At 37.7% G+C, this 15,675-nt stretch overlaps 1 protein-coding gene across 1 annotated transcript in view; it reads right to left on the bottom strand.

Annotated features, from left to right (window-relative positions):
- Positions 1-15,675, bottom strand: part of UBR2 (ubiquitin protein ligase E3 component n-recognin 2) — a 124,601-nt gene that overhangs the window by 41,739 nt on the left and 67,187 nt on the right. Inside the window, 10 exon segments of the mRNA XM_030315521.1 lie at positions 188-312; positions 1,276-1,339; positions 1,480-1,602; positions 2,988-3,053; positions 3,987-4,097; positions 4,753-4,814; positions 7,727-7,910; positions 9,002-9,130; positions 11,405-11,504; positions 11,594-11,757. Coding sequence (XP_030171381.1) covers positions 188-312; positions 1,276-1,339; positions 1,480-1,602; positions 2,988-3,053; positions 3,987-4,097; positions 4,753-4,814; positions 7,727-7,910; positions 9,002-9,130; positions 11,405-11,504; positions 11,594-11,757 — 1,128 coding nt within the window.

Here is a 15,675-nt window from a genome sequence, read left to right as displayed (position 1 = left end):
TGCTCTGCAACTGAGCCAGCCAAGCACCCCTCTAATTATTTCTAGTAAGAGCGACTAGTAGGAGTTATACATGTCCTAGAATTGCAGTCTTTACCACCAGAAAAGGTATACAGAAGTAATCTCTACACACTAGCCTGACAGGGAGGGAAGAATTTCTAAATTTCTTTTTTAAGGTATAGGTACTTACATCTTCAGGTAAAGACTTCACCAGTTCACTATGAGCCATAGGTTTGATGCTTAACTGATGGATAATCTCTCGCTTAATTTCATCTGTGGCATTTACCTGTCCAACTCCAGGACTAAATCTCTCTCCTGTCAATGCAAAAGTACATATCCACACATTTAACATAACCAGCATACTTAAGCAGTATATACTTATAATTCACGCAACACAATATATTTTTCTTTCTATGCAATGGGAAGGTAGCAACTGGCTTGGCAACAAGCTAGGGTGAGAGCGGCTCCTAACCTCTGAGGCTCAGACACAACAAGTGAGTGCAGGGTTTGGGCAGAGGAGAGAAAACTCTGGTTGCTGTTTTGAAAGAATGGGATCAGAAGGCAGGAAGGAACTGGATGTAGTAGAAAAGTGGTACAGCAGCAGTTGAACCAGTAGCCTCGGAAACTGCTTTTCCCGCCATCTGCCACATGGTAGCAGGGAGGGGAGCCTTCCTTTGTCCTTCTATCTAGTGGCAAATAAGATATCACCTCCTGGCAGTAGCCAGGATTCTCTGTTCTATGAACTACAGAGTCTAAAATAGCAGAGGAGGTGGGGAAGGTATAGGATAAAAGAATAGGAAAGATGGAGGTGACAAGACTGAAAATACAGGCAGTAAGAAAAGAAACCTGCATCTATTAGCCACAGGTCTCTATTAATTTATTATTATTATTATTATTATTATTATTATTGTATCTAAAGCCAAGATAACAGTTTTGTGACACAAAACCATGGGAGGAAACATCCCTAAGATATAAAGTAACAGTAAATAGATCCTAAATATCCTATTCTTGCTTGCTATACTCTTCTGTTCCCCTTCTTTCTCCTCAGACAAGGAGTCTTTCAGATTATTCTACTTCAGTAGGTCTACTCTCTTGTTCCAAATTGCCACAGGACCATCACTCTTGGTGCTACAGTAACCAGAGGGGAGAAAGACGTGGATGCTCTAACCTTCCCCCCAAACTGAAGAACCGCTCAACTAAAAGAAACATAGCTCAGAAATTCTGAACTATTTGCCACCACAAAAGCCAATATAAAGGTCGCAACCAATCCAAACTTACCAACAAGCATTATGATGAGGTATAGCATTTCTTCTATTAGAGTATTATTTTGCTGAACTACATCCTGTAGCAAGTGGGGGGAGAGAAAGTTCAGAGATAAGAATACCAGTACTGTATTATCTCAGGTGATGAATGTACCCCAAAAGAATGGAAGATACTTCTTTAAATGAGGCTTATAAACGGGCTTATAAAACATGCTCTTACCTTATGGGTAATCTCTGAGCTAAATCTCTTCCCATAGTCTGGAGTACTGAAAATCTGATAAAGTTCAAAGCGGCTGAGCATTATCATCAGGAAATGATTCGGATCCATCATAGAGACACCTGTCTTTTTTTTTTTTTTTTTAATGTTTGAGATAAAGGAAAAGAGGGAGGTCAAAAGGGTTACTAAATAATTAGTGAAAGATATTTTGGGCTGCATAGGTGAAAACAGCTTAGTCACCAATCCCAATACAAGACGAAAACCCATTTAGCCCAATTCCCTACTTGTGGAAGCTACAAGTGTGGACAAGAATCTAAGTTGGTAAAACAAAATGAAATAGAAACAAAACAACCCTCCTCTAAACCAACACATCAGAGTAACATGGACTATAGGTTCTCTTTCCTTTTAATGCTTTGAATTACTTGCAGCCCCATGAATGCAGTTCTTAAGTTTTATTTCAGCATTCTCCTATCACCGTCTAGTATGTGGACTCAGAGAGAAACGTGATATGGCAATTAAGCTTCTAGTACTTTTTATATACGTGATATTAGACTGTTATCAAGAACTCTCAAACTAATTTTTGCTGATAAAAACTATACTAACTGAAGTAACAGCTTTTAAATATTAGTTTAATTCTCCTTTAATTTCATCTGTATAAATTCTAAATCAACTTGGATTTTAATTTATTTTGAACCAATCATTTTTGAAATTTACATTCCATAACTTTTCTATAATTTTTCAATCCACAGCAATAATATGGAAAAACTACTATGTGATAAATATTGTGCTGTGCACAACAGACAAACAGGGACTAAGATATAGTTGCCATGATTTAGTGGAGGGGACAAAAAGTAAATAGGCAACCACAATCCAGAGCTATGAAAGCTACGCTGGGGATGAGCACCATGCTATGGGCCTTCCCAAATGGGATACGTAGCCACATTATTGTGTGTCTGCAATGGCTTTCTGGAGAAAGTGACCCTGAACACTAAGACATGCAGGAAAACAAGTCACTAGGTAAATGGAAAAGGAAGGAGGTAGGGTGGGCAAACTAGGGAGCAAAAGAAAGAAATGTGCAGAGTTTAAGACTTAAGACAGAGCATGGCAATTTCAGAGAATTTTAAGAAAGGTAAGTTTCACAAGCCTTGGAAATCAAATCAGTTTAAGGGGGTTGGGGCTTTAATCAGAGGACAATGAAAAAAGGACGGCTTTCAGGTTTCTGACTCTAACAACTATATACACTGTTGAACAATACACCAAGGTAGGAAACGCAAGATAGGAGGAAGGTATGGAGGAAATAAGAGTAGTTTGAATATGTTAAATCTGAGATGTGTCCAGGAAATCTAGATGAAAATGTTCTACAGGCTCTTAGTCATATGAGTTTGGAGCTCAGTAGACAGGGCTAGGCTAAAGTTACAGATTTGGAAGTAATCCTAAGTGCTGGGTTCTGTAGAAATAACAAGGAAAACAATTCCCTATGAACTGTAAGTTTAATGCTTTTAATTCATTACCTGAAGCATTACTATATCCTTGTCAAACATTTCACGCCTGCATTTCACATTATGGTAGTAATAAATCTAAAAAAAAATAATAATAATTACATTGGGCAAATAGGTTTTTATTTGTGCAGGTCCCTCCTCTCCCCAATCCCCAAGAGCACATGGGTTCAATGCAAGTGTGAATGTGTGTGTGTGCACATGCACCAACACACAATGTGGCTTCCTCAACAGTTAATACTATCTTAGCAGAGATTAATTAGAAATTTTCAGATTTCAGTGTTCACTGTATGGTTCACATTTTGCAGCCAACTTTCTGGTTCTCCCAAGAAAGTTACTTCTGTAAGGTTTATAGCTACGAAAAATGGGGGGAAAACCTTATCTATACCAAGACTTGATGAAGTCTAAAACTTAAAACCTCAATTTCAGAGCTAATTACTATAGAGCTTTTTTTGATTGAAGTAGAGTCGACACACAATGTTACATGAGTTTCAGGTGTACAAGACAGTGATCGGACAAGTCTACATGTTACGCTGTGCTCACAAGTATAGGTACCATCTGTCACCATATAACACTATTATAATACCATTGACTCTATTCCCTATGCTGTGCCTCTCATCCTGACTCCAAAATTAGAAACCTATACCTCCCACTCAGCTTCACCCATTTTACCCATCCTCCGACTCCCTCCCCTCTGACAACCATCTAATAGAACTTTTACCACAATTTAAAGGGATGAAATCTGAATTTTTATTATATTACATTTGTTGTTCTAAAAAATGATCTCAAGTTAAATATCAAGAAAATTAAGTTCATTTGTACTTTTGATATTGTTTCTGACAAAGTATGAATAAAAGTTCCAAGAAACATTTTGGTTTAACCTTACATTTATCTTCTTGAACAATTTTAATATAGATACTCAACTTTCAAAGACTTAAGTATGTTGAAAATTATAACCTTCACAGAAGTCAAAGGAATGGATGAAAACTATTCATAAACTAAAAATACACTTACCTGGTTTACTAAAGAGAACCCATTTCTTCTCCACATTCCTGCATGTACTTGGGCACATAAAACAAGACATCTAAGAGGGTGTTCTATCAACATGGGTGGGCTAAGTTCACTCTGTAAAGACAAAAAATAAAACAAAAAAAAATACTCAAAAATCTCAACTCTATGAAGAAGACTGGTTGATAGGGATGGAAACTTTATATAAAACAGTAGTTAAAATTACTCAAAGTACGTTTGTGTGATGGTTAATTTTATGTGTCAACTTGGACAGGCCATGGCACCGTTTTTGATTAACACCAGTTAATGTTGCTGTGACGGTATTTTGTAGACGTGATTAATTTTTAAATCAGTAGACTCTGAGTGAAGCCGATTACTTTCCATAATGTGGGTGGACCTCATCCAATTAGTTCAAGGCCTTAAGAGAAAACACAGGATGAAGAAATTCTGCTTCCAGATTGCCTTTGGTCCTCAGACTACATCAACTCTTCCTTGGGTCCTCAGCCTGCCATGCCAGACTGCCAGGCAGGCATATTTCACACTTGTCAGGCCCATAAGTGCATGAGCCAATTCCTTACAATAAATCCATTTTTTTTTCTGTCTCTTTCTTTCTCCATACTTACATACCCATGTGCACATGCATGTGGATACACTCTTCCACTGGTTCTGTTTTTCTGGAGAACTCTTGTTTAATAAAGTTTGTTTCAAACTGATTGCAAATACATGGAACATAATACATAGGTATTTACTTTTAAATGTTAGTACTACTTACTAGAGGTAGTAGCTCTGGAAATTTATATGCCACTTCACTTTTGCTTAATAATACATGTAAACCTGCATGGAAGAATAAACAAAAAAGTATTTCTTTTAAATTTTTTTTTTCAACGTTTATTTTTGGGACAGAGAGAGACAGAGCATGAACGGGCGAGGGGCAGAGAGAGAGGGAGACACAGAATCGGAAACAGGCTCCAGGCTCTGAGCCATCAGCCCAGAGCCCGACACGGGGCTCGAACTCACGGACCGCGAGATCGTGACCTGGCTGAAGTCAGACGCTTAACCGACTGCGCCACCCAGGCGCCCCACAAAAAAGTATTTCTACAACTGCAAGTCACTTAGAAAAGAGTCCTAAATATTCACTCAACTTTGTATCTAACTTCTTTTCTCTTTTTCTTTGGGAACTTATCCCATTACAAATTAAGATAGAAAATGAATTGCATCCATAAATGAAGCTTTTTAATTGATATTCTAATGACCCTCTGGATCAAAGGCACATTTAGAACCACAGTCTTAATTACATGTACTGATATACACGGATGACATTTTATGGAGATAAATGTTAGACATACAAACACACAAAAGCAGTTATAGAACTATTAAAGCAATTTATATATGTTATGCCAACTTGAAGGGTCATGTTTCATTGGGCTATGGAGTCTGTTCCCATTTAAAGTATAGTAGGAGAGATCCTTCTGGCAAGTGAACAGGGAAACTGGTTCTGGGATTCATGGTCTGTGTGGATCCTGATCTCAGAATTAAGTTCCCCAGAACTTCCAGTTTAAGATCAAAGCCTCTTAAGTTCCTGACTGCAAAGGGCTCTTGTATAGCTCCACCTTAGTTAATTCTGTTACTTAAGAATTAATTATCCTGTTTATGTTGTCTAAACAGGGAATGGTTTTTCTAATCTTATCAGTGGATGTTGGCCATGTGGGTCAAGCCTGGCTTAAGGCTTTTGTCACCCGAGAAGACCTACATTTTGAGTCTCATTCTGACACTCTGACACTCAACCTCCATTAGTACACACTCCAAGTTGTTCTTGAACTATTTTGTATGTGTTTGCTTAGCTCTTCAATTAGATTATAAGCATTCAGGCCAAGCTTTATCAACAGTGAGTGGAATGCTCAAAAATGTTCACTGAGAAGGTCTGAGAGTGGTAGACACCTAGGCAGAAATTAGTACATCTGAAGGGTACTATTTTCCTTGTGGGTAACTATCAGCATCAGCCTCCATCATACAACCAGATTTTTAAAGGCAGCAAAGATCAGCAGCTGAGCAGTAAACAGGACCAACGTTCCTGCACTCCAGCTGAATACTCTTCCACAACACCATGCTGTTACCCGCTCATATTGACTATCAACAGGTTCAGGATGCTCAAAGCACTTACAGAAACACAACTGGGCCTGAACAAGTTACAGAAATAAGAGATTTCTTCCCACAATCATAATTTCATACTAAGTGCTTTTTTGTTGTTCCATTTGTTTTTTTGGTTGTTGTTCCATTTGTTGTACTACTAATATCCAGATGGCTAAGTTATCTTAAATCTTCACAACTTCCAGAAGACTATTCTAATGCTAGGCTCTAGCAGGAGGAAGATGGGATAATGGTCAGAACAATGAAAAATTGCCTTCAGAAAACAGGGATTATTAGTCCTGATCCCATGGACATTAAAAGAATAAAGGAATACCAGGAATGGCCCTATGCCCACAAATTTGATAACTTAGATGAAATGTACCAGTTTCTTGAAAAACACAAACTACCAAAACTCATACAAGGAGAAACAGATAACTAGAATTAACTTACATCCATTAAAGAAATGGAATCAGTAGTTAATAACCTTCCAAAAAAGAAAGTATCAGGTTCTTACGTCTTCACTGACGAACTCTACCAAACGTTTAAGGAAGAAATGGTATCAGTTCTCTACAATTTCTTACACACATACACACACGCACCCCACTTTCACGTCATATTAGGTTACTGAGCCATACACTTAAGACAAATTACAAATGCTGCAATGAGTAAAAATAGCTACCTTTAGAACTTCTTTCTACTCTCTCAGTTAAAAATGGAACTAAAGGGAACAACAGTATGTGAGCAGGATAAGATTTCCTACAATTAAAAAAAAAGAATCCCTGCAATCAAGAAATACAGAAGGAAGCTATACTGAAATGAGTCTGCAGAGATGGACGAATGTATATTCAAAGTTTTTGGTTGCTGCAAGGTGGCAGCCTCAAATATTCTACCAAATATAAATGACTTGTAAATCAACCACTCATGATTAAAAAACTATCCCTAAAAAGGTTATCAATAAATAAGTTTGGAGGGAGAGAAAAAAATTTGGGGGTGGTTTCAGTTTACCAGCAATCACTTAAGTGATACAGCAATTTGAATTTAACAACACAGACCTTAAATCTGGGTTGAGTTAAGCAGTAACAACAGGTGATTAAGTGCAGTGAAGAAGTCTGAAGGGGGCGCACCTGAGTGGCTCAGGTTAAGCATCTAACTCTTGACTTTGGCTCATGTCATCATCTCATGGTTTGTGAGTTGAAGCCTTGCATTGGGCTCCGTGCTGACAGTGCAGAGCCTGCTTGGGATTCTCTCTCCCTCTGCCTCTCTGCTCTTCCCTCATGCATGTTCTTTCTCTCTCTCAAAAAAAAAAAAAAAAAAAAAAAGTCTGAAGAAGTGCTATGGTATGGTTGTTATAAAGATGGCTTCTGGTGCCAAACCACCTCACAATCCCCACTCTCTTTCTCGCCACATAACATTAAGCAAGTCACCTCTGTGTCTCAGTCTTCCCATCCGTGAAGGAAATTCAATAACAATACCTACCTCACACGCGGATGATGATTAAGTCAATGCTTAGCAAACTCTCAGTATAACGTGTACTAAGTGCTCAATAAATATTAGTCACAAACAACAATTTAAAAGATGATTTCAGGGTCCTTTGGGGGGGGGGGGGAGAAATGCTTTACCTGCAAGTAAGCGAGAAACTGGGAGGTGAATGCTAACTTTTTCTTGGGAAACACAGTATCTGATAGTTTCCACTGAATGTCCACAAATGCTTAACGTGATTGGCTGTTCACCATCAGTGAAACCACCATGACACTGCATCAATACAGCAAGGCATTTCTTGTAAGCTTCAATTAACACTTTTTCCTAAAAAAGAGGGTTTTCTGTAAGTTATTTAAAAGGCTGGGTTTCTACAACATTGAATAAGCACCTCAAATTCGACCAAGAGTCAGTAGGTAAGTACCTCAAATATCAATATAGGCAACACCAAATTCAATCTTCCCTCCCCCAACTCCCCCTCTTCCAGTGCCCTGTCTCAGTGAATGACATCTCCATACAGCTGTGGAAATCTAGAAGTTATTCCAATACCCTCCTTTCCCTCATTTCCCACTGTCCAATCTATTCCCAAACCGGCAATTTCACCTTCTAAATTTCTCTCAAACCTGGCACTGATCACCTCCAGTAACTCAAAGGAAAGCCAACCATCTATTAAATCTCTCTACTTTTTCCCTCCTCCATCTATTTTCCACACAGAATGACTTTAAAAAACATGTAAACTGGGTTATGTCACTTTTTCTGCTTGGTAGCCACTAGTGGCATCTCAATTTGTTAGAATAAAACCCAAATTTCTTTCCAAGGCCCTGCAAAGTCAGGCACCTGTCCACTTTTCTACCTTCAACCTCTGTGCTCCAACCTGAGCCTTCTCACAGCTTCTGGACCAACCATACTCTTTCTTATCACAGAGCATGATGCAGCTGTCTCTCAGTCAGGAATATGTTTTACTCTTTGACCAGTTAACTCTGACACATAGTTCAGATCTCACAGAAGTCTTCTCTTACCTCTCAACTTACACAGGCTCTCATCTAGACTTTATAGCCAAAGGAAAGCAAAATAATTTTAAGACAGAACAAATGTAACAATTGTAAAGCTTTACTTTTGGATAAATTTCTAAACTCTTTTTATATGCTCAAAATCTAGATGGGATTATGGAAAAAATGAAGATAGTAACATAAGAGAAGAGAGAGAGTGGATTATTTCTTCCTCTATTTTCCAATTTTTTTCTGAGGATTCAGAATTTTAACTTTTATGGAATTTATAGGTAAGAGAGGAAAATATGCTGTTTTATGAGTTAAGTATCACTACTATCCTCTCCAGATCTCCTCAGAATTTACTGAGGAATTTGTTTATTTCCCCTCCTCCATTTATCGCCTTACCCCCTACCCCTAGAGGAAACTCACGTCTAAAGCACACCAGTCTTGCATCATTGAAATGACATGTGTTAATTTCATTTGTAGTGTGAAGGCTGCCTCCCACTCTGGTTCCATTTCAATATGCTGTCCTACTTGACGTGTAATTGGGTCCATCCCCTTAAAGGAAGCAAAAAGATTTAAAATGGATTAAAATTTTATTTGTTCTCTTACATGGGCACTTAAGAAATAATATAGAAGAAATATATATTGATTACAAAAACATACAAAGTAGAAGTTTTAACAAGAATAAGTAGTGTAAGTCCAACTCTAAATTACATATTTATATAACAGTCTCTAAAATATAAATTAAAAATCCCAGTATAAAACAAATTATTTGTGGCAAATTTTTTTATGTTTTAAACAATAAAATGTATATTTCACTGCAACAATCCTTCAAATTATTTTTAACCCTATCATCTACAGACCAAACTATTAGAAGAAATTGGATAGGCTTTTAAAATGTTACTGAATTTATAAATATATTTTACAATATACTGCAACAAAATCTTTATACTTATTCTGAATCTGCAACTAAAATTTCTCAGACACTAAAAGAAAGCAAAACATGGGGTGCCTGAGTGGCTCAGTTGGTTAAGTGTCCAACTTCGGCTCAGTTTTGAGCCCTGCATCGGGCTCTGCGCTGACAGCTCAGAGCCTGGAGCCTGCTTTGGATTCTGTGTCTCCCTCTCTCTCTGCCTCTCCCCTGCTTGAGCTCTGTCTCTCTCTCTCTCTCAAAAATAAATAAACATTAAAAAAAAAGAAAGAAAAAAAAGCAAAACGAAAACAAAAGAAAAACAGAAAGTAAAATATTATTTCATACGAATATACATTTTTGAAAGAATCTTAATTAAGAATATAATTTTTTAGGGGCTCCCGGGGGCTCAGCCAGTTAAGTGTCCAACTTTGGCGCAGGTCATGATCTCGCACTTCATGAGTTGAAGCTCTGTGTCGGGCTCTGTGCTGACAGATCAAACCTGGAGCTTGCTTCAGATTCTGTGTGTCTCTCTCTCTGCCCCTCCCCAACTTGTGCTCTGTCTCTGTCTCTCAAAAATAAATAAAAACATTAAAAAATTAAAAAAAAAGAATATCATTTTTTAGAACCTAGCCTAACTACTCTTGGTGTGTCAGAACTGATTAAATAACAGAAAATAGAGGATACTAAAGTATTTAAAATGACCAAAGTGGGGGCGCCTGGGTGGCTCAAGTCGGTTGAGCGCCCGACTTCAGCTCAGGTCATGATCTCACACTCCATAAGTTCGAGCCCCACATCGGGCTCTGTGCTGACAGCTCAGAGCCTGGAGCCTGCTTCGGATTCTGTGTCTCCCTCTCTCTCTGCCCCTCCCCTGCTCATACTCTGTCTCTGTCTCAAAAATAAATAAAAACATTTAAAAAATAAATAAAATGACCAAAGTAGATATTGTTTCTACAGATATAAGAAAAAACATAGAAGTATTATAATAAACTAAACATCATGAACCATCACCCAACACAGAAACTAGAATGTTTTCCAAAAATGATCAGTCAATTTTGCTATTTCTTGCTTACGAAAGCTGGATAGCTATTAAAAGAATCATAATGGTGCAGCTCAGATATTTTGGGATATCATCTACCTTCTTACAGTTAAAACTGGTTAAATACACCAGTTGGCTTCTGTTTCTAGATTCTGTTCTGTATATGGGGGTGTTTCCAAAGAAGAGAATTAAACATAGGGGAATAAGATCTATACTGTATTATACAAATATCACATCAAGGAGAGAAAAAGAAATATGGAAACATTAAAAATAAAAAATCAAACATTATAGTTTCTTAAATAATTAACTTGACAATGCTTCCACGTAAGCCTAATATTAAAAAGATTGTAATTGTAAAATTGTAAAATATTGTAATTGTAAAATTACAATCCCCAAAGAAAGAATGTTAATGGTAACCAGAAGAATAACCAAATACAAAAAAAAAAAAAACAACACAGCAGATGCCAGAACTTCTGCTGGGATCTCATTCATTCTACACCTTGCTAAGAGTTTCTAATTAAAGAGGAGCTTCTTGGTCCAAATTATAGTCACCCAAATTATTCTTTTAGAAATGTGTCCCAAATGAAAAGAATATAAAAAGATGTTCAGTTCAATGAACCCAAAAAAAAAAAAAAAAAAGAAAGAAAAGGAAAGTGTTTCCTTTTATTTTTGAAAAATTTTTTTAGAGATTATTTATTTTGAGAGAGAGAGGCAGAGAGAGAATCCTAAGCAGGCTTCATACTATCAGTGAGGAGCCTGATGTGGGGCTTGAACTCACGAACCATGAGATCATGACCTGAGCCAAAGTCAGACGCTTAATCAACTGAGACACCCAGGGGCCCCCAGTGTTTCCCTTTAAAATGTGTCAGTTTATACATACCTGCATACATTTGAGTAATTCCAAAAAGGCATCAAATCCTTCCAGGAACTTCTGCCTCAGATCATCTGACCATTCAGTTGGTTTGCTAATTAACACATACCTGAACAAGATAAAAATAGCAATGAATATATGGGTAAACACTGACATTTTATAAATTGCAAGTGGTTGGATAATTCAACAAAAGCTTACTTGAGATCTAAAATAAGGCTCTGAACTCTCCTAAACTTGAAGGCTTGTAAAGCAGTATATCGTTCAAACTGAAATCTGCCCTGGGCATCTCGATGTCTCAAATGGTCCATAAAAGTCTTAATGATAATGGTCATTAGGTTTTCCTCTGTGATGAGCATCCGAGCCTAGGACGAAGTATATCAGAGTACATGGTAATCAAAACCTATTTACTAGAAATCTAAAAAAAAGTCACCAACATTGGTTAGCTCTTTGAAGTTTAAACCTTTTTCAGTGCAAACATATAATATCATAAATGCATTACTGTGTATTTCTAAATAACAATTACTTACTCCAATTGCCATGTGTATGAAGCAACAATTATATCACGGAGAAAGATGCCAGAATGTTAGGAGACATATCCATGGCTCATTATTCAAAGACAACTCGGGGTGAGGGGGTCTGAACCAGGCTGCAAATTTTCCTTAACTGAGACATTTAGATACCTATAATGGTATGGTATAATTATTCTAGGATCCAGAGGTTCATATCACAGATTCTGTAGAACTCAGTATGAAACTATATTTCTTCTTAATCTCCTTTTTAAAATTTATTTTTGTTCTTGTCTCTATGTATATACATATCTATGTATTTTTGAATAAATACATTTAAATGATACACACACACACACACACACACACACACACACAGATAAAAGTCTCCTAGCTCCCAAGGTCCCCCTTGCAAAGGCAGTCTCTGTTAGTTTTCCTGCATATTCTTCTAGAGATGGTGCATGTGTATATACTACATACATATATGCATATACACGCACATATATACATTTATACTATATGGGTTAGATGTTACTAAGTAGATAGAAGTATGCACATATTTAATTACATCTATCTCTCCCCCTCAAAAGATAGCATATTATAAACACTGTTCCGCACTTGTTTTTTCACTTCATATATTTTAGAGATTGTCCCATATCAGTTCATATAAATTCCCTCATTCTTTTTTTTTGCCTAGTTTTTTAATGTTTATTTTTGAGAGAGACAGAGAGACAGCAAGCAGGGGACGGACATAAAGAGAGGGAGACACAGAATCTGAAGCAGGCTCCAGGCTCTGAGCTGTCAGCACAGAGCCAACGTGGGGCTGAAACTCACGGACCGTGAGATCATGACCTGAGCCGAAGCTGGAGGCTTAACTGACCTGAGCCACCCAGGCGATCCCCCCTCATTCCTTATATCTATCATTAGGTATTCTTTTCTATCATACTTTATTTAGCCAGGCAGGCCCTTATCAGTGAGACATGAGACATTAGGGCTTTTTCTAGTCCTATGCTATTTATTACAAAAGATGTTGCAACAAATATCAACTGTGTACCACTGCAAGGATGTATGAATAGTATAATTTCTTAGAAGTGGATTACTGGGGGGGCGCCTGGGTGGCGCAGTCGGTTAAGCGTCCGACTTCAGCCAGGTCACGATCTCGCGGTCCGTGAGTTCGAGCCCCGCGTCGGGTTCTGGGCTGATGGCTCAGAGCCTGGAGCCTGTTTCCGATTCTGTGTCTCCCTCTCTCTCTGCCCCTCCCCCGTTCATGCTCTGTCTCTCTCTGTCCCAAAAATAAATAAAAAAAAGTTGAAAAAAAAAAATTAAAAAAAAAAAAAGAAGTGGATTACTGGGTTAAAGTGTATGTACATTATAAATTTTGACTGATACCAACAAATTGTTTCCACAAAGAAGCTCACCAATTTATATGTCCATCTACAGTGTGTACATTTCCTCTCATGCCTTCAATAACACAACTTCAAACATTAAAAAAAAAATTTTATTTTCTTAAAAAAATATTTTTGAGAGACACAGAGTGTGAGTGGGGGAGGGGCAGAGAGAGAGGGAGACACAGATCCAAAGCAGGCTCCAGGCTCTGAGCTGTCAGCAGAGAGCCCAATGTGGGGCTCGAACTCATGGAGTGTGAGATCATGACCTGAGCTGAAGTCGGACACTTAACTGACTGAGCCACCCAGGTGCCCCAGTAAGTAGTTTTAAATAAAAATAAAGGCAGACGGAGAGAGAGAATCCCAAGCAGGCTTCGCGATGTCCATGTAGAGCTGAATGAGGGGCTCGAAATCCTGAACTGTGAGATCATGACCTAAACTGAGATCGAGTCAGATGCTTCACCGACTGAACCACCCAGATGCCCCCAGAAGATCTAGTATTATTTGAATACCTCATTATTACTCTTAGGTTCAAGTTATTATTGGTGCTGGGGGACTATATAACTAGGTCTCTCATTAAGCATTTAACAATGTATAAAGTTGCACCAAAAAGTAGGACAAAAAAGTACAGAAGACAGAAGTCTAAGAACATAGTAAAGTTGTGTTCTTGATGTAAAGGTTAAGTTCTGAGGTCATCAGATAAAGAGAAAATCTATAAAGTTAAATATTCCTTTGAAAAACTCAAAAGTCATCATCACGTTGCCAAGAGTTAGGGTCTAAGAACCTCAAAAGTCAACAGGATTAACTTCTGTTCAGTTTCCTACACAGTAAAGACAAAAGTCCAGCTTGAAAAAGAGAAGGTACTGATAGGTTAAGATAAAAGGATATTCTTTGTTGGTTTTTTGTTTGCTCTATTAGGGGATTTGGGAAAACTTAAATTTCACTGACTTACAAAAACTCTGTAGAGCTTGCTGGTAAGACTTATAACCAAAAATTGATGGAAGTTTGGTAGAGACAATTTAATATTCATGGAGTGTGTATCTCACCAACAAAGGCATTTATTTAGCATTTTCAGTTTCAGATGAATGTTAAAAAGAGTTTATCCAGCGCATAATTTTGGATTGGATTCTAACTGTCGTGGGTGCCAAATTAAAAAAAATCAATTAAGGCAGCTAGCCCATTAGTACTGTCCCATTAAAATAGGGGAGTTATGGGGCACCTGGGTGGCTCAGTTGGTTAAGTGTCCGACTTTGAATCAGGTCATGATCTTGTGGTTCATGAGTTTGAACCCCGTGTTGGCTCTGTGCTGACAGCTCGGAGCCTGGAGTCTGCTTTGGATTCTGTGTCTCCCTCTCTCTCTCTCTCTGTGCCTCCCCTTCTTGTGCTGTCTCTCGCTGTCTCTCAAAAATAAATAAACGTTGGGGCGCCTGGGTGGCGCAGTCGGTTAAGCGTCCGACTTCAGCCAGGTCACGATCTCGCGGTCCGGGAGTTCGAGCCCCGCGTCAGGCTCTGGGCTGATGGCTCAGAGCCTGGAGACTGTTTCTGATTCTGTGTCTCCCTCTCTCTCTGCTCCTCCCCCGTTCATGCTCTGTCTCTCTCTGTCCCAAAAATAAATAAATGTTGAAAAAAAAAAAATAAAAATAAATAAATAAATAAATAAACGTTAAAAGAAAAATTTAAAAAATGAAACAAAATGGGAGTTATTCAGGCATTGCTATTTCTAAAAAGAAAACTTAAGAAAGCATATTTTCCAAGGTTCCAACAGAAAAGAAGGACAAAAAAGTTGGTGCTTGGCTTTATCACCTCATGCCTAGATTGTTGCTAACCTTTCAAGGTAATCTTTAACATTAAAAATCTAACATTATTATACAGTTCCAGTACTTCTTACCACTCACCCTAAAACACTGCTTGATTTTTATATGCCTACAATTCACTTTGCTTTAAAATATATTACTGCTACTTACCTTAACTACAGTTTTATTCATTTTATGTAATTTATATTCAATTTTGTGTTGTAAGGCTCATTACATATCTAACAGCATATTCAAAATGGGCCAACATTCCCCCTAAGACTCTGAAAAACTTTACTGAATAATAATGGCCCGTGCACACACTTTTAATTAAACTAAATATGACAGAGCATACAGGGGTAATGCTGACTATAAATCAGGGTACATTTGATCAAAACAAGTTAGAACAAGTAAGATAGTCTTGTCACTTGAATTAGTACTGGCTCTTGACCAAACTATTTAAAAATGAAGGCTGAATTTTCAGTTAACCCAAAAGACCAATAAATGGGATTCTATCACTCATATGAAACATTTCACTAATATCTAGGGCAAGTGGTTGTTTTTTTTTTTTTAATTTTTTTTTCAATGTTTTTTATTTA

The sequence above is a fragment of the Lynx canadensis genome, chromosome B2 (genome assembly GCF_007474595.2).
Source record: "Lynx canadensis isolate LIC74 chromosome B2, mLynCan4.pri.v2, whole genome shotgun sequence".
NCBI lineage: Eukaryota > Metazoa > Chordata > Mammalia > Carnivora > Felidae > Lynx > Lynx canadensis.
The sequence above is the reverse complement of the archived record's forward strand: the minus strand, read 5'-3'. Positions and strand labels throughout refer to the sequence as shown.